A 27,489-nucleotide genomic window follows, 5' to 3' on the forward strand; every position below is an offset into this window, starting at 1 on the left:
AAAGTTTCATATTTCAAGTTATTTAAAGACCAAAATGGGATCTGAATTGCTTGTAATGAGTAAAAAATCTGCCAGTGGGGTAAGAAAAATGTACTTGTATAAAGACATTATTCTAGTTTTGACCATAGACTGTATTTTTCTTACCCAGAGGCAGATTTTTTTTTACTTTTTTCAAGCAATTCAGACCTCATTTTTGTCTTTAAATGACTTGAAATGAGACACTTTTGTGGACTAGTTGAGTAAATGTGGCTCATATTAAGTCTAAGAATACATTTGCTACTGAAATAAAACAAAAACACTTAGTGAGATTTCAGTTTTTTTTGCAGTGAATATAGTCTGGTGGGTGTGGTCCACGCAAGATTGACGGTGGGGGCATCTTGGACACAGGGGATGACAGATTTGGGATTTAACGCCTGTGAAAGACGCCTGGTGCTCCCAGCCCAGCATGGCTCTAAGTCTCTGGCCAGACTTTTCTCCTCTGTTGCTCCCAAACAGCAGAAAAAATTATCTGAGTCCATACGATCCACAGAGTCCTTTTCTACTTTTAAGAGATGTCTGAAGACTCAATCATTCAGGGAACACTTAGGCACTTAATCTGACCCTTCTCCTCTTTGTCTTCGGGGGCGTAAAATGACTCAGAAGGTCTTCTTCTGGCACTAGATGGCAGCACCAGTGGCCAAACAAACTTAAAGCACTTTGTCGCACTCATTTAAGTTTTTTCCTCAAGTCTAAATTCTTGCTTGTGCTGTATGTCGCTTTAAGAAAGCATCTTCCAAATGAAATTGTTGAATTGTATTTTTGGTCATCTGTATGCTTTACTGAGCACTGTTAAAAACTGAGATACAGTTCTCCTTTTGCATGTATCCTTTATTTTTAAAGCACATGAGCAATAAAGTGATAAAGTAGAAAATTTTCAAGAAGAGGAGTTCATCTCTGAGGAAACTGTACATAAATTTGATTGTCTTGAGCTACAGATATGCACCGCTAACAGTGTAAAACTACAGGCTCAGTTTAAACTGCCCATTGTGTCACATTCAAAGGTTAAAAAATGAAACATCACTTCAATAAACAACAACAAAAAACACTTGTAGCTGCTAACAACACTGACATATGTAACTTATCATGCTTGAGCAAACAGATGTAAGATAAGAACAATAGGAAACGTTTTATTGTCTTTTTTTGTTTAAAGTGGTTTGGAGTATACATTAGCCATGCCACAGTTATATGCTACCACAGTTGTCTTTTGTAGATGTTGTATTTGGTACAAAGAAAAACAGCAAAGATCTTTTTAGAAAACATGATTCAAGTGTAAAAGTGTAAGCGTCTTCTCAGAACAGAAGAAAAACAAAAAGGTTTTAAGACTGATGACACATGACAGTACTGGAGCAATCATGATCACAGCTGAAAGCTCAAGAAATGCATTCTAATTATCCTGACAACCTGTCTCTGTCGGACTGCTGCGCTAAAAATAAGACCTAGAACAACAGCAAGGCAGATCTGTAGTGCATGGCAAACCGAGCTCTTCACACAGGCAAGTCCTTCTGGATGTCCCAAGCTCGTCTCTCTAACAGAATCTTACAGGTAGAAAAAAAGACAAGACTTGTGATTTTCCTTCAGTGGTTTTCCTTCAGCAGTTGCTTGTCTGTAGGTGGCTCTCGTTCAAGAGGGAGGTGATGTTGGTGTCGTAGAAACCGTCCTCGTCTTCAGAGCTTAGAGTGGAGGAGCCCAGAGCTGAACGATGAGTCTGGTGCTTCCTCCTGAGATAAAAAAAGGAAAATACAAACACACTGCATCAGTTGTTTGACTTCAGCACATGCTGCTTGGATGACACACGCATGTCTGGCTTGTTACTATAGAGTGCCACCTAGTGTCACAAAGATACAAACATAAGTGTTTTTTGTTTCCCGTAAAACAGGTCAACATACCTTATGACAGGGTTTCTTTTAATGCCTACCACTGTGTTTAAGGTTGCAGCTTTTATTTAATTTTTTATTTAAGTTTTATTTACTTTTTGTTTATTTTGATTTATTTATTTTAATTTGATTTAATCATTTATTTATTTATTTGATGATTTATTTATTGAGGTTTTATTTCATTTTTGTTTATTTTTATTTTTTTCATTTTCTTTTAATTTTTTTATGTATTCATTTCTTTTATTTATCTATTTGTTTGTTTGTTTATTTATTGATTATTTCTTTATTTAAGTTTTAATTAATTTTTTATTTAATTTTTATTTAATTTTTTATATATTCATTTAATCATAACAATATATTAAATTATGTTTTATCAGGATTACTTTAGTCAAAACTGTACAGAAGACGGAGAACTCAGTGCATATGGCTCACTTATAAGACTTGGTAAAAATTCTCCTTCATGCTTGAAGTTAAGACATGGAGAGATTCTGCTGCTACTGAGCACTTTGGATGGTATAATAAGTACACACAATAAGATACATTTTGAAAAGCATGGAGCTCTACAGAAAGAAGAACCAGTCTGACCCTTTAGAGGTAGCTTCATTTATTATCAACTAGCTGGAAAGGCACAGGAGGCTTCATAGTCACAAGCTGCACCAGACCAACGCTGCCAAAACATATCACATAATGAAATCATAATTTAGTACCATGTTAAAATATGATACTGATATGTTCTTTTTTTTTCCGGTGTGGCACAAATACGCTTTCATATGATGCAATATGGGAAACAATGGATTACTTCTGAAGTGTGACGACCAATTCCCATTTAAAAATGTTCCCTATTTTTTTTTTATCTTGTGGTGTTTTTAAGTCTTTTATATTACTTGAATCTCTTCTGTTATTTTTGTGTTTTTAATCCTGACCTCTTCACATTCCTTTTTCATTTTAATTTCTACTTTGTAAAGCACTTTGTAACCCTGTTTTGGAATGAACTACATGAAAAGTTTATTAATATCATGATAATCCTACAAATACATTCAGACCTGGACAACACTGTGGATCCTTCCTGTAGTGTAAAGCACATGGGAGTCAAACTTGAGTTAAGGAACAGATATTACACTGGGAAATGACTTAGGTGGAAGTGGATTATAATCACTTGTTTTCCCACCTTTGCTTTAAAACATCTCAGTTGTGATCAATCTGAAGCCACATTTCCAGTCAAAAAATACCTATTCCCAAATTTCTTCCAGTTTAATTGTATGTAACAATGATTTTTCTGAGTCATAAATCTTGGTAAAACTTTACTTTTTATTTAATTTCATGGAGTAAAAAGGGAAGTTTATAGAAATATAAAATTTGTTGTTAAGTACAGAGACTGTTAGACAATGCTAAAGTTGTCAAATTAAGAATTATGACTACATTGAGCTGTTTCACTGCTAATTAGCCACCAAAAAAGTAGCTTTGGCAAATTCATTTTGAATTATTTTCTGTCTTTTTTGAAATCTGAAAGGGAATTTCCCATGTAACCTGCAATTCTATAGCTTGAAAATCCCAAGTTATGCAGCGTTAAATTTAGCCTCCTGCTCCAGCATCAGAAGAAAATAACTGCTGCATGAGTGTGTGTCTCAGAGTCTCACTTTAGTTCAGTCTCCAGTGCTGTCACTTTGGCGTGCAGCGCCTCCTGGAGCTCCTGCTGCTCCTCCAAGTCCCTGAGAACCTTACGGCGGACTCCCTCCAAGCGCTCCACCTCTCCCTCGCTCTCGTCCAACTGCCGCTTCAAGGCCTTCACACGCAGGGACAGCTGGGGACGGAAACAGTGAGGCAGGGGGTTAGAGGGGAACACAGGAGGTCACAGGTGACAGCACAGGGCCACGGGGGAGCAGAAAACACCAAGGAGAGCTGTTACGGCTACATAAAAATAAAAGGGTGAGGCGGCAGAAAGATGATAGGGGAGGGGAGGTCAGGGAGCAATGTGGCGGCCGAGTGGGGTGGAGTGGGGTGGAAAGAAGCAATTTGTAAACTTCATGCATCTCAAATTTAGACCCATAAATCCAAGAATAGTAATTTTTTTACTGATGCCTTCAAGTAAATAGCTAATAGTGGTTAGATTGTGCTTTGGAGACACACATTTTAATGTGTTTGGATCCTCTTATTTAACTTGGTGAGAAAAGCAGACACATATTCAACTTTTCCACCAGTAAGAAGGAGCTGTTTTGGGTGTTGGCACTTATGATTTAACTTGCAAACATTGAAACAAACTCTAAGAATAACACATTTGCAAATCTTACCTGATCTCTCTGCTCCACATGCTGCGTTCTCTCCTGGTCTAACGTGGCGTTCAGCTCTTTTAGTTTCCTCTCTGTTCGTCGCTGGGAGGCCTGGATGCTGGCCTTCTCTCTGGACGGAGAAAATCAGAATTTGTGAAGTAAATATGAAAATAGTCTCCCAGATTCAGTGGTTTGGTTTGGTCTCTCATGTGGTTGTACCTTTCCTCACTGTGTAGTCTCTCCTCCAGTTCTTGAATTTTATTTTCCAGCAGCGTTGTTGCTCCCGCTGAGGGCCGAGTCTGTGCCTCTAAGTCTGCCACACGAGACTTCAGCTCCTTCAGCTTAAAAGGAGAAAGATAAGATTCAATTAATAACACTGCTAAAAAAAAAAGAAAAGTTTTTCTGATTGGACTTTTGAGATTTCTTTAATGTTCAGAAGGTAAGAGAATGAATAGTACCTGTCTCTCTAGTGCACTTTTGTCCATCTCCAGGTCATATCTTGCCGAACGCTCCTGCATCAGCTCAGAGCGAAGCTGGTCCACCTGACAGGTGAAAGTAAAAATAGAAATGAGTCACAAGGAAATCAGACATACCGTTACATAAGAATGACTCCTGCTTATTTTGAAGCGCAAATATTTTCACCTGATCTCTGCTCCGGGTGATCCGGTCGTTCAGAAGCTCCACACTGCTCCTCTCTTCATCCAGCTCGATCTCTAACGTCTTGATTTTATCCTGTGAGCACAAACACACACACACACTCGTACATTTAATACATCAATTAATGCTCCCACATTTCTTCTCTTTTTTGTTTTAGCTCAGTCTGCCAGATCCACCTCATCAATCAAACCCAAGCACATTTAAAATTCCAAAGTCAACCACAGATTCCACTCCTCACGACCTTTGACCTCACAGCCTCACCTCCAGGCCTCTGATCTCTCGGGTGCGGTCGGTGTAGGTGCTCTTCTCTGATTCGAGCTCGCTCTCAAAGTGTTTGAGGCGGTTGTTGAGGAGATCTCTCTCCAACTGTGCGCTGTCTCTCTCCTCGCTGCAGACCAGCAGCTCCTTCTTCAGACGTGAAACCTAAAAACAAGATGAAAGAGACAGTGATGCTTCTATTTTATGTTTACAATGCTCCCTGTGACCAGTAAAGCTCATGAATTTCTTTAATTACCTCCGCCAAGGAGGTTATGCTTTTGGGAGAGTTTGTCTGTTTGTTTTTCTGTAAACAACATAACTCAAAAAGTTATCAAAGGATCTTGATGAAACTTTCAGGAAATGTTCAAAATGGGATAATATCATTGAGAGATAGGGCTGTTTTCACCATATGTGTAACCATATGTGTATAACTCCACGATACATGGTCAGATTGCTTTGAAAAACAATACAAGAAAAGGTCACCACAATTCCTGACAGATGTAAAAGTACGATCCAGATCCAGCCAATATTCTGGATACTAAGATCCAGAATCTGAAGTATGTGCTGGGTTATCATAATAGTTGGTTACCCTAAAGACTCTAATGTGGTCTTAAAGGGCTGAAGATGCTTTAAATAAAAACAAGCTGATGGTAAAATTACACATGCTGGTGTGCTCTAATATTTCGCAAAACCTGAATCTTTTCCACAATATCCATTGTTTTTAATATTTAATCGAACTTTTCATGAGTTTCAGGGTTTTGTGCCACCCTTGCAGTTTCCTTCCCCCTCTTATCCTTTCTATTTTTAACCCATTAGCCCTCACCTCCTCCTGCTGAGCCTTCAGATTGCTCTGAGCTCTCTGCAGCTCAGCCAGCCTGTCCTTGCTGTTTCTCTGAGCCTCCAGCAGGTCCTTCCTCGAGCGCTCCCTGTAGTCATCGAGCTGTGTTTGCAGGGTGGCGACGCACTGACGAGAGTCTCCCATCATCAGCTCCATCTGATCGAGAAGAGGGAATGATTGTGGGTGAAATAATCTCGACAAATCAGTAAAGATGTCACCCCGACTCAAAACACACACCCTTCAAACTCACACACACACACCTCTTTGTTGATCTTCTCCAGCGCTCGGTCCAGTAGCCTCTTCTGCTCCTCCAGGTCACACTTTCCCCTCCTGAGAGCATCCCTCTCCAGGTCTCTCTCCTCCAGCCTGCGGCTCAGCTCGTCTCTCTCCTTGGTCAGACGGGTAGCTCCTCTTTTCGCCTCCTCCAGCTGAGACTTCAGGGAGCAGTTCTCGTCTTCCAGAGCTTCAACTGCCTCCTCTGAGTCTGCGCTGCGGGGCACGCTGGACTGAAGCCGTGTCTGGAGAAGATGAACACGAGTCACAGAGCAGTTCTTATCACTAAGACAAAACTTCTTTACATGGTTTGAATACTGTGAGGCCATGTTTATGTTTTTCCACCTTTTTATAACTCATCCTCCCCTGTAGCCTCAGCATGTGTTTATTTTTACTGGCTCTTCATCAGACTGAATTCTCTATGACCACGCTCTTACTTCATATCAACAGCAACAAGATTACAGCTCTTAAACCGTCTGTAATACGCTGCTCTTCCAACGCACATGGAACAAAATGCACATCTCATAGAAATTTATTTCTCAGGGATTATTTTCTGAGCTTACATGTTTGAGTTCGTCGTTGGATTTAATTCACTTCACATCTCAGGGCTGAAAATAGAGACTGTGTGGGAGGCTATTCCTTTTGTTCTGATACAGTATTTGATGGTTTTTGCATTTTGTATGCATGTGTGTGTGTGTGAGTGTGTACTGCTGTACCATGCGAGCCAGCCGTTCTCTGAGGCGATTGTTTGCTTCCTGGAGCTCCATGTTGGTGCCGTCCACTACGGTCTTTCCTGAAGATGTGGGTGATGACTGAGGTGAAGAGGATACAGAGTCAACAGTCTGAGGATGTAACATCTTCAAGAAGTGTGGTTTCAAATTTAGAGGGTAAGAAAAAAACAAGATAGTTAAGTCAATGAAAACTACTTTAAAGGCAGTAAAGTTAAAAAACATGATGATTTTAGGGAAATGTTTGGAAACCATTCATGTTTGTTTGATAAATATGATGTGTATCCTTCAGAACCTGCACTCACCAGCCACTTTATTAGGCACACCTGTCCAACTTCTCTTTCACGCAAATTTCTAATCAGCCAATCACATAGCACCAACTCAATGCATTTAGGCATGTAGACATGGTCAAGATGATCTGCTGCAGTTCAAACCAAGCATCAGAATGAGGAAGAAACGTGATTTAAGTGACTTTGAACGTGGCATGGTTGATGGTGACAGACAGACTGGTCTGAGTATTTCAGAAACTGCTGATCTATTGGGATTTTAACCCACAACCATCTCTAGGGTTTACAGAGAATGGTCCCAAAAAGAGAAAATATCCAGTGAGCAGCAGTTCTGTGGGTTAAAATGCCTCGTTGATGCCAGAGGTCAGAGGAGAATGGACAGACTGGTTGGAGCTGATAGAAAGACAACAGTAACTCAAATAACCACTGGTGACAACCGAGGTCTGCAGAAGAGCATCTCTGAATACACAACACGTCCAACCTTGAGGCAGATGGGCTACAGCAGCAGAAGACCACACCGGGTGACCCTCCTGTCAGCTAAGAACAGGAAACTGAGGCTACAATTCACACAGGCTCACCAAAACTGGACAATAGATGATTGGAAAAACGTTGCCTGGTCTGGTGAGTCTGGATTTCTGCTCCACATTTGGATGGTAGGGTCAGAATTTGGCGTCAACAACATGAAAGCATGGATACATCCTGTTTTGTATCAATAGTTCAGGCTGCTGCTGGTGGTGTAATGGTGTGGGGGAGATTTTCTTGGCTCACTTTGGGCCCCTTAGTACCAACTGAGCATGGTTTAAAGTCCTGAGTATTGTTGCTGACCATGTCCTTCTCTTTATGACCACAGTGTGCCCATCTTCTGATGGCTACTTCCAGCAGGATAACGCTCCATGTCATAAAGCTGGAATCATCTCAGACTGTTTTTTTGAACATGAAAATGAGTTCCCTGTACTCCAATGGCCTCCACAGTCCCCAGATCTCAATCCAATAGAGCACCTTTGGGATGTGGTGGACGGGAGATTCTCATCATGGATGTTCAGACGACAAATCTGCAGCAACTGCGTGATGCTATCATGTCAATATGGACCAAACTCTCTGAGGAATGTTTCCAGTACCTTATTGAATCTATGCCACGAAGGATTAAGGCAGTTCTGAAGGCAAAAGGGGTCCGACCTGGTACCTAATAAAGTGGCTGGTGAGTGTATAACTTCTTCCTACTCGAGGTGGTTCCTCACCTCCTTCACCTTCTCCAGCGCCTTTTCCAGCTCATCTTTGTCTTTCTGCGACTGCTCCTTCAACTTGCCGATCTCAGACAGCAGCTCGGCCTCTTTCTCAGCACTTGCTCTCTTCAGGGCTTTGAGTGCCTCTCTTTCCTCCTCTAACTGGCTCCTTTGTTCGTCCAGATCGGCACGAGCCCTCTTCAGATCATCATGGCAACGCCGCAGCTCCTGGGGATAAGCAATCAGAGATAAATAATACAAGTGTGAGCGAATAACAATGTGTTGATACGAGAGTGTGCGTGTGTTTTGTGTCTGTGTGGAGGAAAAATGAATGAAATTACTGGAGAAACACGAGAGGTTTTAAAAACAAAACTGTAAAAAAAGAGATGAGCTCCTGCATTTCACCCACACAGTCAGCTTAATCTGCCTTCTGCCTGACATGTGAATTACCTCGCCTAAAGAGCCGCTATCACCAGATGCAGGCATTTGTTTCTTCATGCTGAGCAGTGAATCCTGCAGATCCTTCAGCTCGGCCTCAAAATCTTCTTTCTCCAGACGGGATTTCAGCAGCCTGCGGGAAGAGAGGGGATGTTAAAGAAGACACAGTGGTGACAGACGCTCTGTACGCTACACACACGCACACACACACAGAGCGAGGCCATTACACACCAGAGACGGCACTAGCAACAAATGAAGCACATGGGAGTCAGACTACTGCACTACAGCACAAAAATAAATCAACACATCTGTCTTTTCTGGACTTTCACTGCTACATTGAAGCTTTTTGAATCATTTTTGTAGGATGTAAATCAGAGAGGAAGTTGTGGATGATTATTAAAAAAGACAAAATTGATTAGATCAAGAAAATTAGTCTGATTTTGATTGATTGGAAGCATCAACATGATTGGCTTCATATTCACAGGATGTCTGCAAGCGATTCTTCACAGATCCCATGATCAAAACAGATGTCATCGGATCCAAAATCCACTCTGACGTTTCAGGCATTCGGAGTGAATTTTAAAGGAAAACTATCTCAACTTTTCAGAGCTGCTGATTTGAAACTAATCTAAAGCTACTCAAACCAAAACACAAGTGGGATTGATTTTTTTTCTTCCCCTCACATCCGCCTGCCGATGCGCTTCCTGCTCCTGCCGAGTAAAAAAGTCAAGTGAAAGAGCGCATGCATTAAAAATAACTCGAGAGGAATGGTGTGCTGCATGTCTGGAAATAAAACAGAAACTTCAGGAAATGCGTACGGATGATAAGCAACACAAGTTAAAGTTTCCAGCCTCAGTTTGAAGATAGAAATTCTCTTATTATGTAAACACAGGAAGTTCAAAACAACAAAACATATCTGTGATTGCAAGCTTGGGATTGAAGTAGGAGACATTAATTTCCCACGTTTATGGTCTTTGAATGTTACGTGATGACTGATCTTTCATTTCCATCCTCTGAAGCTACACTCTAAGAATAACATACAGTGTTATGTGAACTCAAAGGTCAAAAATAAAATATGATCAATCAATCCTAAAGTCTGGGTATTGCTGGCGTCACAAATGAATATAAAACCACACTCAGAAGATACTGACTCCTTCGTGGTGACTTCTAGCTGCGTCTTCCACTTCTCCCCCTCGTCCCTGCTGCTCTCCAGCTCTTCCTCCAGCGTCAGGATGGAGGCGTTCACCCTCTCCCTCTCCTCCTCTATCTGCTCCTGGGACTGAAACACGGACACACAAAATAAAATGTTAAAACAAGCCCTGGAAGCAGCTGCTTCATCCCTCATATTCAATTACCCTTGTCCCTATTAAAGCATGAAAAAGATCCAGAAAGAGATCAGAAAACAGAGTCTATCACATTTTTATTTTAGTTTAGCTCCTTTAGAAAGTGAGTTTCTGCACAGGGGAGCAGCAGGAAAGACTTCTGCCTTCATCATCTTGTTTTTAACCGCTGGAAAAAATACTCGTATGTGAGAAATGCTGCCATAAAATATAAGAGAAGACGGAGCTCGATGCAGTCATCGTAAACAGCCATCCAGCTTCTTTAATCCTCCTTCCACCAGATAAATCACCACATCAAACGCGGCTGCCAACCTGTCTGCTTATCTCCTGCTCTCTGGCTGCATGATGCTTTTTTTCCCTGACACCGCTGCTTCTGTTTCCAAATTCCGCATAATGATCTATTCCTGTATCCACCAGTACGCTTCAGATTTCCTCTACACCACATCCTACAGTACGCTGGTGGTGGAACTCTTCAATCGAGGCGAAAAAAGTTTTGCAATCACAAGGAGCGAAATTCTCTTTTTTCCGACTGTGCACACACAGGGGCTCAGCCTGACCTGATGATACCCTGACTCAGTGTTTGAACACTGGCTGCATACTGACACATTAAACAGAATGACAAGACAAGGCCTGGGTGCATAATAGGGCGAGAGCAACATCAAAGCAGAATATAATACAGGTAGAGCCTGGCTGCTCCTCTGCTACATCCACACAGAGGAGAAATGTTGATATCTACAGAATTCATGAGCTGACTTTGATGTTATTAAAATTATATGAGTTTCAGTTAGCAGGAATTGAGAATTAACAGTGTTGTTTTGTTTTCCATCAAAGGTGTTATGAAGCCCTCACAGGCAAGTGCCTTCTTACTTTAAACTCTGAAACAATCCCACGAAGAAATCAACACGAAAAAGGTGAAACGTGTCGAAGTGTGCATGTTACTTTGAGTCAAAGTTATGATGAAATAAACAACAATATTTCCCGTAACGTTAATGGCTTCACTACTCTTTCTTCATTTATAAAGTTTTTGTATGTAGAATATTCTTTTATAACCTGAAGCTCCTGTCTCAGTCGTTTGTAGTGCCAGCACTTTGTACTTAAAAAGAAAAGAGAAAAAAGCTAAGATGAATTGTTTCACTTTCATAAAAGAGAGCTGACCTATCCCTTTAAAATCCTGTTAAGCAGTGTTTGCTCTACTCTTTCATCAGTTTATTTTTACAGAAGTGGTACCAAACCAACTTTTCTAATTCCATTAAACAAGTTATAAATATCCTTTTAGAGTTCATCCGGTCAAAAACAAACAAACAAACTGGAAGAGTCATCTTTGATTTCACGAGGACAGATCAGATAACTTGAAAAAAAAAAAAAACTTTCTAAGCATTTAATAGTGTTAAACTTTTTCATCTTTGAGCATTATTCATGTTTGTAATAAAAGAGGGTTTTGAAAGAACTTCAGACTTTCTTTTTCTTATTTGTCATTCTTTTTCCTTCTAAAACTGCTTTAGTGTGAACTGGTCTTTCTTTTACATGATCTTTGGGGCTCGTCCTTCCTTTCATTAAAGAATATGGCAGTGGATGGAGTAATAGAAAAGGACTAAAGCTTTGCGATTACAAAGAAAGGAATTAAGGGGCACTCGTATGGCCTAACGGTTTATGTTGCGGGCCCCATGAGGCTAACCCTCAAGCTAGTCTGTAAATGTGTAAATAGTGTCCTTCTTCTCATCGTCTGACACCTCCTCAGCAGCAGAAGTTACAAGTAATCAAATCTACAAAAAAAACAAACATCAGTCTTGTCCCTGATGGTGTTTTTTACATAAGTTTTTTTTTTAGTATCAATTTTAATCTGTTTCATTATCAAGCAGGAAGTTCAGGTGTTGAGAAATGAAGCCAGTGTGAAAGTGCAAAAACTGCAGTTCTTCAAGTGTCCACTTGAGGCAGACTACAAAAGCTTAAGAAGCCCTATTAACAGCTACAACAGATCGTTGCAAAGCAGAATTTCATTATCTGACTGGTTAAAAACTGGTTTGGTCCAAGTAGCTTGTTAATTTGTTTGTAGATACTGCACTTATAAGGACTTTTAATCATGACTCATCAGTTTTTTTTACCACGTCAAAGCTAAAAGTTTAGCACATATCTGCATATTTTGGGGCATGGGTAAAGAAACTAAAAGATGGACTCATAGCAATTAAAAAAGTTAGCTGAAAGCCTCATCTCCAGCTCTTTGCATGTGTCTGGTCTGACCTGAGTTTAGGCTGGGTCAGCATTTTTATAACAAGGACTGCCATCTTTGAGCTTCTCCAGGAAGTGACACCGCTAGGACTAGGGATAGGTTCTTTTATAGTTACCAACCAAATTCTGGCAAAAGTACTGGGTACCAGTTTACGTAAAATCAAAAGGTGCCATGTTTAGGTACCTAAATGCATCCTGGGGACTGTGAGGGAGTGGAAGAGGACGCGATTTTCCCTAATGAACATGAACATAGCATTTCAAGGTTATATATTGAAGAATAAATGCGTTAAATTGAATATATATATAAGTATATACTATATTATTAAACAAATTTATATTTTTTCCAAAAAAACCACAAAAAAGTACCAAAAATTGGTACCAGTACCGATTGCTAGGTACCAGGCATCGGTACCATACCATTTCAAACGTGAAAGGTACCCATCCCTAACTAGAACTACATTCATTTTTCCATGTAGTCTAAATTCATAACCAGTTAAGAACTTCTCTCGGGAGCTTGAAGAGCCTTTTTTTCTGTTTTATGTAGAATGAAATCCTCACGCAAAAGCAATGTTTGGTCTGACCGCAGGAAATTCAAAGGATAGTTCCCGCCACCTGTGTGACCTGCTCCATGGTCCTCCTCAGGTCCTCCATGTCGTGGCTGTACTGCTCCCTCAGAGCCTCCATCTCTTTGTCATGGCACTCCACCTCCTCCTTCAGCGCCCCCTTCAGGGCTGTCAGCTCACGTTCGCGCTGCCGTAAAGTCTCCTCTTGACGCTGTCGCAGCATGTTGGCTTCGGCGAGGTCGGCCTGCAGAGCCATCACATCCTGTAGAGAGAAAGAGTCAGAGAGTCAAGTAGAGATGAGGGGAAATGTGTCACTGTGTGTGTGTGTGTGTGTGTGTGTCTCGGTGTGTTTGTGTGTACCGTCTTCAGTAAGTCGGAGTGAGGCGAGTTTTCTTCTACCCTCCTCAGCTCCTCCTGAAGCTCGGCCAGCTGGTCTTCCTGCAGGCGCACACGAGACTCCGCAACCTCTCTGGCCATACGCTCCTCAGCCAGCCTGCACAACACAAATCATCATCAGTATTGCAAACTCATTAAGAAGCCCTTGAACAAAGTGAAACCAAACGATCGTCTGAGGAAAGCCACAGGGGCATTAACAGGAAGCCTGCTGTTTGTTAAGTGCACACACAGGTCACTTCAAACCACACAGTTGTCCTTACTCATCGTGGGCTTGCTTCAGGTCTTTCTTGAAGCGATCGACTTGTTCCTGAAGTTCCTCGAGGTTCCCCTTTTTGAAGCCCCAATCATATCCTCCTTTCTGTGTGAAACAAACACACAAACGCCAAAAGCAAACTGTGTAAGAGAGACTGAGGGTGAGACGGAAACAGGACACATAGATCACAAAGACACGGACAAGACATCTGAGAACTTTTCTACTGAGCGTCAATGTCGACCTTGCAGAAACATTATGCCTCTGTCTCGTCTGAAACTTTAGCAGAAAAAAAAACCCTGACTTGGATTCCTTGGCCTACTTTCTGACAGTCAAAAAATCTCTGGGAGAGAAGGCCCTGCCACTGAGCTCAGACATCGTCAAAAAAAAAAAGTTAACAAGTCTTTCTGACAGGCTGCAGGGGAGCAGAGCCGGAGCGACGGCGCCCACATCACTGCGCTGTTCGTGCAGCCTCCTTCCCACTGAAAAAGAAGGTATATAAGAAGAGTCTACCCATGAATCCTCTCTTATCCTCCTACACAGTCATTAAAGTCACGCACACACAGAGACAGCAGCGAGACAAAGTGAGGATCATGGGCAGCTGGGATCCTTAGGGGACCTTACATTCCTCTAACGTATCAGAGATGGATTATGAAGATTAATTTTGTTCAAATTTGTTTCATTTTCTTCTCCCTCCCTGCAGGACTGTTAGTGGATAATCCACTGTGGGACATTTCAGCTCTGCACAAAGAGATAATTAATAGAAGACAGTGTAACTGAGAGCATGTATGAGTTCTTTTGAATGCGTTGCATCAGCTGTATGTGTATTAATCTTCAACAATCAAAGAGTGTCTGCCGGCCTGCTGAACACATTAGTAGTCTTAACACAAACATTTCAGGATGAAGTGATTACATAACGCAAAGGAAATTCAATTAAAGCTTGATCTGAGAAAACAGCTGATGAAGATGTATGGAGGTTGAGATCAAAGACTGAGCAAAAAACATGGATGTGTTTCTTAGGGACATCACCCAGACCAATATCTTCATCATTTCTTTGGGTATGATTTTGTTTACATGCTCACCCCTCATGCCACAGACTTTAACCCTTTATGACCTACCATACCAGGTCTCTCTCAAGTCTAATTGTTTGCATAAAACCTTTTCTACACATTGTAGACACATTGGTGTTTTTGTCTTATTTTCAGTAAAAATGTCTTTTTAGACTTAATATGACCCACATTCCCCTAACCCAGGGGTGGCCAACCTGTGGCTCGCGAGCCGCATGTGGCTCCTTGCCTTTCAGTGTGCGGCTCTTTGATCCATTCCTAAATTTTTTTATATAGATCTATATATTGTTATGAGTAGTGGTGTGCTAATCAACCTAAAATATTGATATATTGATGCCTACGTTGAGATCAGTATTGATCAATACTTGGGTGATGAGATTGATACTTAAGTTTCAGTTTCTCTTCTCTACATGTGCTCCTCTCAATCGCTCATGTGCTTATAGCTATCTGTCTAGACAGATAGATAGATAGATAGATAGATAGATAGATAGATAGATAGATAGATAGATAGATAGATAGATAGATAGATAGATAGATAGATAGATAGAAATGTATTTATTTTCTTTTAATGTAATTTTGTTTATGTGTGAGAGGAAGTGTGTTTGTAAGACCACGTGTGTGATGTGGCTCTTTGTAGTACCATGGTAATTTTTGTGGCTCTGGGTCTCTGACCTAACAAGTCCAGAAAAATGTCTTATTTCAAGTTATTTAAAGACAAAAATGAGGTCTAAATTGCCTGTAACAAGTAAAAAAAACTGCCAGTAGGGTAACAGAGAAATATGCTTGTATCAAGACATTATTCTAATCTTGACAAGCACAATTCTCTTACCCCTCATTTTTGTCTTTAAATAACGTAAAATAAGACATTTTTAAGGACTGGTCAGCTGAAAGGGGCTCGTATTAAGTCTAAAAAGACATTTTTACTAAAAAACAAGAGAAAAACATTTGATAAGATTTCAGTTTTTTGCAGTATGCATCCTGGACTTAAAAATGTGTAGATTTATGTCCAGACTTACTAAAAAATTGCTAAAAGTGAAAAAAAAAAATTAAAAAAGGAAATTTGATCATATTTTTCAAAATTCTAAAATGTCATGGCTATATGAACAACTGCTGTCTGGATCCTAGTGTTTTTATTGTTTACGCTTCATCATGGATTTATGAAAACACATAAGTGGAAGAAAATTGGCACCCTGGGGTATATTGAAAATGATATATGAAAGTCCTCAGATTTCATATGCTAAAAGAATAATGTATCGATCTTATCTGGTTTCTAATCTACCGCCCATCAAAACTTAATACGCAAATCAGCACTACACTGGGCTCTTAACTTGTTTAACTATATTTTGAAACAAATTAAACAAGTTTGCCCAATCAGAGGCACAGCTCAGTTGACTAACAGGCGGCGCTCTATAGCTGTTAGTGTGGAGGCTCAAAGCCCACCCCATTTCCAATATGGCCCCTGCCCATGATTTGCTTCAAAACTCTGTTTCAGAAACAAACAGGTGACTCCACGGAGACTAAGTCTGTTTATTATACTGTCTATGGTCACAACACATTTCTGACAAGAGCTAAAGTCGGTGGTGTATGTTGGTTGTATTTGTGACTGTATCCTTTTAAAAGTGTTTTTTAACTAAATGTAAATTGACCTTGAGTGTCCAGAAAGGCGCTTTTAATCAAAATGTATTAATTATTATTTATTATTAGTGGGACTGGGGTTGTGAGAATTCTACTTTGGCCAGTAAATTAAAAATAACTGTGAAATAAAAAAGCATGTGTCAGCTGATTCATCAGGACATGGGTTTTTATCGCAAATGCCCCAAAACAGTCCTTGGCAGAGCTGTTTATAACACACACTCATCTGATCCTCCTCTGATGTGATGTTTTGGCTTCAAACAGACAAAAGCAATGTTTTGGTTTGGAGCCAGGGTTTGAGAAGCAAAAAGCCTCAGGCAAACGAGAAAAAAAAATCCTGCAGTTTGATGCTGGATGTTCAAGCAGCTTTTATCACTTCTGAAGAGCCTGAGATGACTTCTGTAAGAGACATCAGCTGCTAAATCTTCAAACGTGAACAACATGATGAAAAAAAAGACAGGAATTTCGCACAAGACCCCTCTAAGAAGGATCTGTCCCATCCGGCAAGACAACCCCCAGCTGGTGCAGGGTTCCAGCAGGACTCAATTATTGATGGTTCTCAATGACTGCGCCCTCGACACACACTGAGGACTCAACAGCTCTCCTCTGCAGGTGCATCGTTGCCAAGAGACAGGACGGGCGAGTGATTCACACAAACACACAGAGAAGTGCATAACAAGGGGTCATACATAATAAAGTGTGTGTAATATAAGAGCTAATGACACAGAGGGATACATTCTGGATGTAGATTTATGCAAAAGGATGCAAATGTAAAACAAGTGGTGTGCCTGTGCCCGTAAAAAAAAGAAAAAACACTTCAATAAGGTGTCAAAAAGAAGCAAAGATGGTACGATAATTAAAAGAGGCATGCTCAGCATGTTCTGTAATGTTCACATGCAGGAAGACGATCCTGGGAGGCAAAGTGAATGAAATAGGAACTTCATCTCCTCAGAAAAGAACACAGCCTGCTCACCATCTGTCAGCTCCATCACAAGAAGATACTCATCCCCAAAAAACAATACTTTCCAACCTTTTGTTCAACACCAAGCTAAAGCCAAGTGGGTTTGTTTTCCATATCTAATTCTACATCGTCTAAATTTATTCAGAGGACATAAATGACTTCTGTAGAGTTTTCTTGATGACTTGGACGTTTTTAGTTTAGAAAGCTGCACATTAAAGGGTTCAGGTTCTGGACTGAAACTGTCCCATGCTCACACCTTTGGAAGAGACAGTGGCCTTGAAGGACAAGAAGCTCCTGTGATCCACGATGAGATAAATCTCCTATTCCTCAGGTCTTTACAACTGAAAACATCCTTTGAATCGGATCCAAGAACATTTGGTCTCTCTCTATCCTCCAAACAGTGCATTTCTAGCAGCCGTGTACCGAGGACAAAAGCGTGTTACAAGTTGGTCCATTATGTGCTACGGTAGAAACAAAGCCCTACAAGACAGCAGCCCCTGTAGAAAGAGACCTGTACTTTTGTAGATAACAACGACTCGTTCTAAGTTTATTAAAACTAAAACAAAACGTTATATAAAATAAGGTGATACCAGGCAAGGTGATTAAATAGTGATTTAAACAGACTCACAAATATCTAACGACTGTTTCGCTAAATGTTTCTAAATAACACAGCACCTTTAAACATGCTACATAATACTCTTATTCACCATCTTTCAAAGATTTGTTGAGATACACACTGAATTGGATGATGCTGAGCTTAGTACAAAGACTATTGCTGGGTAAGCGTATGGTGCGTTTCACTTGTACTGGGAAGTTGGACTTTCCAAGTTCTGAGTTCCCAGGGAGGCGTCCAGGAGGCAAACTCATCAGATGCCCAAACCACCTCATCTGGCTCCTCTCAATGCAGAGAAGCAGCAGCTCTACTCCGAGCCTCTCCTGGATGTCCGAGCTCTGATCCCTATCCCTAAGGTCGAGCCCAGACACCCTGTTGAGAAAACTCATTTCAGCTGCTTGTATCCGCAATCTTGTTCTTTCGGTCACTACCAACAGGTCGTGGCTATAGGTGAGGGTTGGAACGTAGACTAACCGGTAAATTGAGAGCCTTGCCTTCTGGCTTAACTCCCTCTTCACCACAACGGACAGGTATAGCGTCCGCAACAATGTCAACGTCGCCCCCATCCGTCGGTCAATCTTTCACTCCATTTTCCCCTCACTCGTGAACAAGACCCCGAGATACTTGAACTCCTCCGCTTGGGGCAAAGACTCTCTGCCGACCTGGAGTGGGCAGTCCAACCTTTTCCACCTGAGAACCATGGCCTCAGACTTAGAGGTGCTGATCTTCATCCAGGCTGCTTCACGATGGCTGCTAACCGCCACAGTGCGAGCTGGAGATCAGAGTTAGATGAGGCCAAATCCTTTCCATTGAAGTAATGAACAGAATTAATGACAAAGAGCGGCCCTGACAGAGTCCTTGACCAGGAACAAGTTTGACCTACTGTTGGCAATACGGACCAAGCTCTCACTCCAAAAATACAGAGACTGAACAGTCTGTGACAACTGGCCATCGACTCCTCTATTCACAGAGCACCACCCACAAGATACCTCAGGGGACACGGTCAAAACCCTTCTCCAAGTCCACAAAGCACATGTGGACAACTCCCATGCTCTCTGCACCCTTGCAAGGGTATAGAGCTGGTCCAGTGTTCCGTGGCCAGGACGAAAACCACATTGTTCTTCTTGAATCCGAGGTTCGACCAACTGATGAACTCTCCTCTCCAGCACCCTGGAGTAGACCTAACCAGGGAGGCTGAGGAGCTTGATCCCCTTATAGTTAGAACGCACCCTCTGGTCAGCCTACTTAAAATGGGGAACCACCACCATCCCTGATGTCCATGCGATGTTGCAGAGACGTGTGAACCACGACAGTGACTGTCAGTGACTAGTGTTTGTCACAATGAATCAGCTGAATATATAGAATTATTTGATGTTTATATACAGAAATATTGCCATTATGGCAAGTTTTTCCGACTTGGCAACTGGAACGCTTAACCCAGAGATGACGCCATTCCCACTCTTAACTTCCCAGAGTACAAACGGAACGCAGCATGAAAGCTCCAGTAAGGAACTTCAAGTCTGTGTAGACAGTGGCGCCCCCTGTGGACAAAAGCAATGCCCAAATGGTGTAGCTTTGTGGCATTTTAACTTGCAGATCTTTCTCTGTTCTTATGAATTTTTTTTTTTCTTGTGAGTAAAGTAGTGACTTCTGACCTAAATCTGTGTCTGTTTTCTTTTAACAGCATTATTGCCTCGTGAGATGCACCTACCCCCTTGGAGAGGTTAAATTGAACAAAAAATGACTACTTAGAAATCCCCAAACTTCTTCCTGATGACCTTGTTTGGTGTTGTGGGTCACAGTTAAGGTATCAGTACTCTTTAATCTGCCTTTAACAGAGTATGATTACCAGTTTGACATCTTTAAGTTGAGTTAAGCTAAGCTAACAAGCTAGTTGTGCTGCTCAGTATTGACAAAGCAGTGTGATTGTCTTCTTGTCTAAAGGGAAGTGCAGTTTTTAAAGATGTGTCACACTTTCTTAAAGGTATGGACCTTCAAGTTTTCGCTATAGATCACACAAACTGTTCTCAGCATTAGAACTGGCTTTGAAGCTTAAAGTTACTGATTTCAAGTTCTGGGAAATAACTGTTGAGACAAATTTACACCAATAAAACCTCATTCTAAGTTCAGATGAACATGAGAAACTCAGTGACTGTTTACAGTGAGAAAAATACAGGGTTAAGAGTTTCTGTCTTACTTTGGAGCAGCCTGTAGTCTCATACACGAGGTTGACTTTCCTTTTGAGGGACGACTCACTCTCACTGGAGCTGATCAGGAAACAGTGAACAGAGGATTAGAAGGCTGACACACACAAACCCATTTGATATTGCATTGTCTGTAGCCATCTTGTACGTCAAGCTTGTAGTTTTTTTACCCATCTCTGAGGATGTTGTAAATAGCCTGCCTAACTTGGGCATCCTCTCCGTTGATGACGGCTGTGCTTTGACTCAGGCTCCTCGGAGGTATCTCCTGGAAATAGAACGCAAACAAAGTAGGACACAAAACAAAGAAGCAATTTAAACTCTGCAAATAACTCATAATCTCATAATCGCTGCTACTTACAGGCTTTTTTGCTACAGCTGGAGAGGGGTCCTTGGCAACAAACTTCCCTGGTGACTTAAAGCTGGGCTTAGGGGCCTCAGGGGCTGTCACCTTGGAGACTGATGCAGAGCTCCTTCCCAGGCTAGATGATGATATTGAATTGTAGGAGGTAGACAGAGGAACGGCGTAGGGATTTGGAGTCGGAGAAGGAGGGGAATCTTCAGGCTGAATCTCTTTTCTTGCATCGAGACTTCTGGATCTCCTGCGTTCATCGAACCTGAGCCGCTGCCTTGCTCCGGAGCGGCCTCTCGTCTGTGGAGCGCCCCCTGGAGTCCCGCTGTTGAACTTACTGATGAGCTTATTGATGGGAGCTAGGGAGGTTTTATCGATCGCTGGGACCGGCTCCTCAGAAGTCGATGCTGGAGGTTTTGACTCTATAACTGAATCAGCACTTTTTTGCCTCCCTAAAGAGCCCGTAAACCCAGATCCAGTTTGTTTGAACCCTCTGGGTCCCACACCGTTTAACTTCACCCGTTTCAGCCCTGCTTCATTATATTCCTCCTTGTTTGTGTTTTTCTCTGCTTCCACAGTTGCTCCTTTCAGATCAGCTTTTGATTTTGTGGCTGGTCCATTTCTGCCTTCTTCCTCTCCTTGTGTTCCTGCTTGACCGTCCCCTGGAGGTCTTTTAAGAGGACTCCCAAAAATCTCCCCATACTCATCCTCTGCTCCAGAAACAGGGGAGGGTGTTGAATTCACAACAGGGCTGCTGTAGGGGTTTTCTATTTCTACTGGCTCTTTCTTTACCCTTGGGAGGCTGTTGCAGGGGGAAGGCGGCCCTGAGGTGGGGCTGGTGGTGTTTAGCTGCACTCCGTAAGAGTCACCTTTCTCTCCATCTTTCAGGACCACGTAAGGATGCCCAGAGATTCCCTGAACACGCACTGCCACTCCGTACTTGCTGGAAGGAGGAGTTGCTGGGCTGTTTCCTTTTGCTTTATCAGGAAAGCCTCCGCCTGTGTCATGGAGGTCTTTAATGAAGCGGATCTGCACGCCATAATCCACATGAGGCTTCTTGTCAGTTGAAAGGCTGCTCATGTTGACTTCCTGGTTTCTGTGTGAGCACCCTGGGAGGGGAAAAGGCAGAAATGCAAATCAGGGTGAATCAGTGGAGCAAGTAGGGAAAACAAGGACATTGAACATGAAGCTGCTGATATCGTGACACAGTAGCAAAGAAACTACTCAGATACTTCTTTAAAGACACAAAACAAAAATATTGTTTACTATTAATTTGCAGGACAGCCATCTGCATCACCTACACCTGCTTGGTCCTGTTAGCTTTTTCTGTTTACAGCTAAACAAACCTTTCTTCAGGTGATTTCTTTCCCCCTGCTTGTGTTCTTCCTTTTAGTGAAACTTTCATTCTTTCAAACTTCTTCCCAGGAGAAGTCACCCTAACTCATCTTACATTTCTGGTTGCTGATACACCTTGACAACATATTTTCTTGCCCGTCTGTCTCTGCCAGGATGAAATGTGTACTTGTTATGTCATTTCAACCACTGAGAACCTCTTTGTCCAAGTTGGACTTTTTTTGGGTGGGTGTGTTCAGAGGGATGGGAAACAAGAGACTACTGTAGGTGTGTGTCAATTATGGTAGCTCAATACATCAATACAGCACATAGGCATGTCTGTGTAAATGTCTTCATTAAAAGATTAGTAACAGATGAAAAGACACAGGAAGAGATATATTCTTTTCGTGGCCTTACTGGTCTTTGTGTGCTTACAAATATTCAAACAACTGAAAATTGGAGATGGTGAAATGAAGTTTTGAATCATTCTTTTTAATGTAAAGACACATTATAGGGACCAAAGGAAAAAAAAGCCTTGAGACTGGGTCGAAACTACCAGGAGACTTTATTGTAGTAAAAAAAATAAACAAGGACTATGTTTGTGTGTGTTGTGAAGGTCAGTTTACTCATCTGTAGGAGTACAACCAAGCTTTTTGACAGAAGTTAAACAATGACCTTTATGGCTCTGAAAAAGCTTCAAAATATCACCAGAGTTTACTCTGCTTTGGTTTTGAAACTTAAGAAGAGAAAGTCTGGTAAAGGTAGAAGCAATCCAGGAAAGATCAAACAAAGCAAACAAAAAATCCAAGATATTTTGGGTGATTAAAATTTGAGATACTTCAGGCTTTGATGCATCACTCTTAATTACATTTGTCAAATTTGTCTGAGTGACTCCTTAGATTCGTGGGAAGAGTAATAATAAAATGCCGATATGTCCCTTTGAAGCTACTGTGAGGAGTTTCTAGATTGTTCAGAAACAGTCAGAAATAAACATTGCTGCCTTTTTGTCACTATTTAAAGCAAACAAAAAAGTTTACAGGAAGATATTTGTGCTCCTTCTCATCACCAAGCGCCCAAATCAACACAAACCAAAAGTTTGTCACAGGAGCTTTAAATGACACTTTATTGTGTGTTCTGTTTAAAGTTGGACACTGCAGCATTAGTTTCTGTATCCTTGACAACTAGGGATGGGTACCTTTTACATTTGAAACAATACGGTACCAATGCCTGGTACATGGCAATCGGTACCAGTACTCAATGGTACCAACTTTTGATACTTTTTTGTGTTTATCTGGCAAAAAAAATACATTTTTTCGCAACAAAATTTCAAAGTTTTTTTAATTTAACATATTTATTCCTCTATATATAACTTCGCAATGCTGTTTTCATGTCCAGCAAGGAAAATTACCTACTCTTCAAGTCCCTTGCAGTCAGTTAGGTACCTAAACATGGTACCTTTAGATTTTACCAGAATGGGTACCCGCTACTTTTGACTGAATTCGGTTGACACCTAAAAAAAGTACCTGATTTGGTACCCATCCCTATTGGCAACTTAACCATCCACTACTTCTTGATGAGAGGTGTAGTTATTAATATTTCAGAGAACCAACTTCAGTTTTATAGAAGTGTTTAACCTCCTTTCAAAAGACTTTCTAACTTTTATATTTAAGAGGCGGGTCTCAGCATGTGTTCCGCTTTTAACAGGTTAATTTTTGTGTTTGTACACCCCAGCTTCAAAGTTAGCTCAGCATGTTCACCAAATAAGCTCTGAAAATGAGCTTGGTGATGAGAAGGAGCATACTCCTCTTATTGTCCAGGCTCTGTGGACCATTAAACACCAGGGGGCTATGTCAGGAATGGGCCTCCCCTCTCCCTTTCTCTGCCTTTGCCAGAGTCTCCACAGTCACCAGACTTCAGAGTAAAGTCACTCAGGCGTAGACTGTTTACTTTGAGCCGTGCAGACACACACACTCACACACTCACACACACACACACACACACACACACACACACACACACACACACACACACACACACACACACACACACACACACACACACACACACACACAGGCTTGAGCTTATACACAAACACACACATATGCAAGGGTTTGCTCGAGCATACACACAAGCCTGCGGTGTATTCCCCAGCTGGTAGCAGGTAGTTAATCTAATGAGCGCTGCTTCTCTTCAGTGGCTGTGGAAGTGGCATGAAAGCACCAAGTAATGTAGGATCGTGTTAAAACTATGTCGTCACTGCTTTTGTTTTATAGCATGAAAGAAAGAGCTGTTTTTCCAGTTTCTGAGCTCTTGTAAAGCTGGCTCACAGATCTCACCATCACACCTCAATCCCATTTTTCTCACCCAAACCTTCAGCTCCCAGAAATGTAACTCTCTTAAAAAGTAACCAACTCAAACTGACGGCTGGTTACAGTGTAACACAGAGCGGCCTCGACTAGCAATGAGGTTCGATTAGTGAATCAAAGTCAGCCTTTGTCTTTCCTAAAAACATTCTTAGGATTCCAGACGTTCTCTTTACACTCAGCATTGCGCGTGGTTTGCATTTGTATTAATAAGGACAGATTAAGAGGAAAGTGGGAACTAGGGCAGCGGTTACTGCAAAGCCTACACACGGAGAAACTGTCCACCCAGGCAGTAAAAGAAAGTTAGCAGACTAATTAAAAGACGACGGACTAAAAACACTGCAAAAAAAAAAATCCACCCAAAATTAATTCGGCAACAAAATAACAAGGTACCAGGTTTGCAGACCTGGACATCAAAAGGATAATCAGGAGGTTAAAAAACAGGTAACCCTGAATAGATGATCTACTTTCAGTGTTTTCTACTCAGCCCTCTGGCCAGACATAAAGCTCCAAGGTATAAACAAGTTTCTTGGGTGAATTTCAAAAAAGGCTTAGCTGTGATGTTCAACAACTAGTAACTGCTTCGTGATAAATGCTTCACCTCTTCTGTCTCCTGTCACAAGGAATGGCTGTGTCAACAGACAGAGGAATGTCACCAAACAGGCCGATCTGCCACCGCTCTTCCCTTTCTCCTTGCCCAGCAGGCAATTCTCCTTTTTCTCTTTTCCCCAGGCTCTAATTCCAACCTGCACCCTGCTCCTTTTCTGCTTTGAAACACATCTCCACACTTTCTCCACATTCTTTTCCCCCAATAATGGGCCCATTAAGGGCTGTATAAGATTTGGTTGGAATGAACTTCTGTGGGCTTATGTTTAGGGTTTTAATAGCTGAAATGACTGTCTCATTAACGATTAAGTGAGGGTTGAAAATATGGACAACAAACATATTTGCAGTCTTTTTTATCCAAACTTCTTCGACCTCAAGTATCTTAAGTGATGACTTATTGCTTTTCTCTGTGTTTCGTTGATACAAGTTCAGAATATTGCAATGTAAAATGTCGGTTAAAGGAAAAATGATAAAAACACCCAAGATTTAAAACTATTACCCCAGATCCATTTCTCTCTCAATGGTTTGGCAGACACAGGCCCATGCATTACTTAGGTCAAGCTATTTCTTTATGCACACAGCAGACTAAATACACAATCTTACAAATATGGAAATCAGAAGCTAGTCCTCCATTTTGACAGTGGCTCAAAGAGCTGGGACATATTTTACACTTAGAGGGAGTGGGATAAGGATTGGCAAACAGAGAATTCATAAAAATATGGATGCCTTTCTTAGATAAATGGCTGACCGCATCCGATAAAACCCCCTCTTAGGCCTCCTTGCACTGCGATTGAACTTTCTGGAGCTGCATCTTAGATGACACTTAGGTTTATAGAACTGTCACCACTTTGCAACATGCTGATGCAACTGTTTTGTTTTGTTTTGTTGTTTGAATCTTCTTTACTTCAGCTATTGCCAGCATTGTAGTATCTATTAAAAATTCTTATTCATTTTTTTTATTTTTGTTTGTCCTTCATGTGTTTCTTTTTTCCTTCTTTAATTGTCTAAATAATAATAAAAAAAAAAACAATTCAAGAGACTTAAACTGTAGTTACAAGGAGTGTCCACATATATGAAACAAAACCATTTATTTTTTTAATTCTAACTTTGTAATTTGTTATAATAAAAATAATAGCTAACTAATGCTGTCTGAAATAAATTATTGAGAACTGTCTAGAGCAGTCACACATTATAGAGGTATCACATCACGACTTGACCTAGCTAACATAAAGGTCACAATGAGGACAGTTCAGTTTAACTTCATATATCATACACAAAGCCTTCAAATGCAATGAGGACTGTTTGTTCAGTCAGTATTTTGAGTGCTTGAATATTCAAATACATGTTTTGGAGGCAGTATAGTCAATTTATGTGCTGGTTATAGTGTGTAAAACAGCAACAACACGGTTTTAGAGCAAGCTAGCTACCTGTTTGTGTTGACACCTCGAGTTATCTTGAAGTTTGCCCTCAGGCGTTAAGTTTAGGTGAGGACTATTTCTGAAGCCTTGTATTTCAAATCTTATCTAAAAACCTATAAGTTTACACCCCGAACTTTCAACAGCTGCTGGGAGAAAACATAACGTTTGCAAAGATATGAGGCGCTTATCTTAGTTTTCACTACAGCCACGTAGCCTCCATGTAACAAAGCCTGTATTGTGTTTCCCCAGCAGAAATGGGATTATTCCCACAGCTTGACTGATAAATTCGAGAGTAACTCTGTTTCTATCGAGTAAACAAGGCAGTTTGAGACTTTATTACAGGGAAACAATGAGCTATAAGCATTGAACCCCCTGCGCACCTGTCTGCTACTGGATTAATTGCGTCACACCCACCTATCCGGTCAGTCAGTATCGGTGAGCGTCGAAACCACCGCACGAGCCACTGTGAGCACGAGCCGAGAAGAAAGGTAAACAACCCGCACACCTGCCCCTCAACGCGACCATCCTATTTGTAGCTTTTACCTGCTATAATAACCCTTCATATCCTCTTTACGCAACGCAGCCAGATCCAATTATAGACTGCAGCGGCGAACACACAAACACACTCAGCCTGCGACCAAACCTTTGGATATCACCGAGGAGCCAAGGGTGCGTAATGTCATGTTTCGGTGGCAGCATCCAACCTCAAAGCTACAGGTGTCCACCTCCGCTTGATATACATGATGTAAAAATGCCCCCTCAGCAGTGAGCTTACACACACACTCTCCTCACAAAAGTAAACGTAGAGTAAATAGACAGAAGCTGTGTAAACACTTATAGTACTGCACCTGCAAAATGAGTCAAATCCCGAAGTGTTCCTCCCTCTTCAGACAGGTCTGTCTCCAGCAGCGGCAGCAGAAGCTCGGTTCACTGTCTGTGGGATGAGAAGATGTAACTCATCGGGAAATTTCTCCCCCGCTTCCAGTGCAACCTGTTGCCAGCACATCGGATAGCCCTCGTCCCGCCTCAGGACCGACTCTATTGGTGGGAGTCTCCCCGAGAGGGCGGCGCCTGCGGTTCAGTATCATCCCTGTGTACACATTAAGCGAGTGTGACCCACATCCCTACTGATATTATAAACAAAATCTCCAACAGTCAAAAAAAAATTGATATATTAGACTAGGGCTATGATCAACGACAGCCTTTTTATGCCATTATGATAAGTTGTGGTATAAGTGAAGTTTCCCTCTAATGATTGCAACTACTCACAACGTTCACAAAAAGTAA

General features: G+C 41.4%; 1 protein-coding gene across 2 annotated transcripts; it reads right to left on the bottom strand.

Annotated features, from left to right (window-relative positions):
• cgnb (cingulin b) lies at window positions 1-27,265 on the bottom strand. 2 transcript variants are annotated; one of them, XM_074687428.1, is made up of 20 exons: window positions 27,051-27,265; window positions 20,493-21,592; window positions 20,305-20,399; window positions 20,128-20,197; window positions 13,668-13,765; window positions 13,372-13,504; window positions 13,061-13,273; window positions 10,034-10,161; window positions 8,895-9,015; window positions 8,460-8,672; window positions 6,923-7,018; window positions 6,194-6,451; window positions 5,919-6,089; window positions 5,099-5,260; window positions 4,823-4,912; window positions 4,639-4,722; window positions 4,400-4,521; window positions 4,202-4,310; window positions 3,551-3,714; window positions 1-1,757 (listed from the first exon to the last, which is right to left on the bottom strand). In XM_074687428.1, the coding sequence occupies exons 2-20, from the start codon at window positions 21,561-21,563 to the stop codon at window positions 1,628-1,630; spliced, it is 3,528 nt and encodes a 1,175-aa protein (XP_074543529.1). In that variant the 5' UTR covers window positions 21,564-21,592; window positions 27,051-27,265; the 3' UTR covers window positions 1-1,627. The 2 variants fall into 2 exon arrangements, with proteins under 2 accessions (XP_074543529.1, XP_074543530.1); XM_074687429.1 differs by lacking the exon at window positions 27,051-27,265 and adding an exon at window positions 26,617-26,752.
• Between the last annotated feature and the right edge of the window lie 224 nt (window positions 27,266-27,489).

This window comes from Halichoeres trimaculatus, unplaced genomic scaffold (genome assembly GCF_033239565.1).
Source record: "Halichoeres trimaculatus isolate MK-OKI-2021-1 unplaced genomic scaffold, fHalTri1.1 fHalTri1_scaffold_14, whole genome shotgun sequence".
In the NCBI taxonomy this organism is placed as follows: Eukaryota; Metazoa; Chordata; class Actinopteri; order Labriformes; family Labridae; genus Halichoeres; species Halichoeres trimaculatus.

What these genes read in the sequence shown, in the direction of transcription:
- cgnb (XM_074687428.1), bottom strand. Translation starts at nt 21,563, where the DNA reads ATGAGCAGCCTTTCAACTGACAAGAAGCCTCATGTGGATTATGGCGTG. An exon ending in CTAGAAGTCACCACGAAGGA is followed by an intron (nt 9,016 to 10,033) that starts GTCAGTATCTTC and finishes CTCTTCCCGCAG; the next exon opens with GCTGCTGAAATCCCGTCTGG. An exon ending in AAAGTGCACTAGAGAGACAG is followed by an intron (nt 4,522 to 4,638) that starts GTACTATTCATT and finishes TCTCCTTTTAAG; the next exon opens with CTGAAGGAGCTGAAGTCTCG.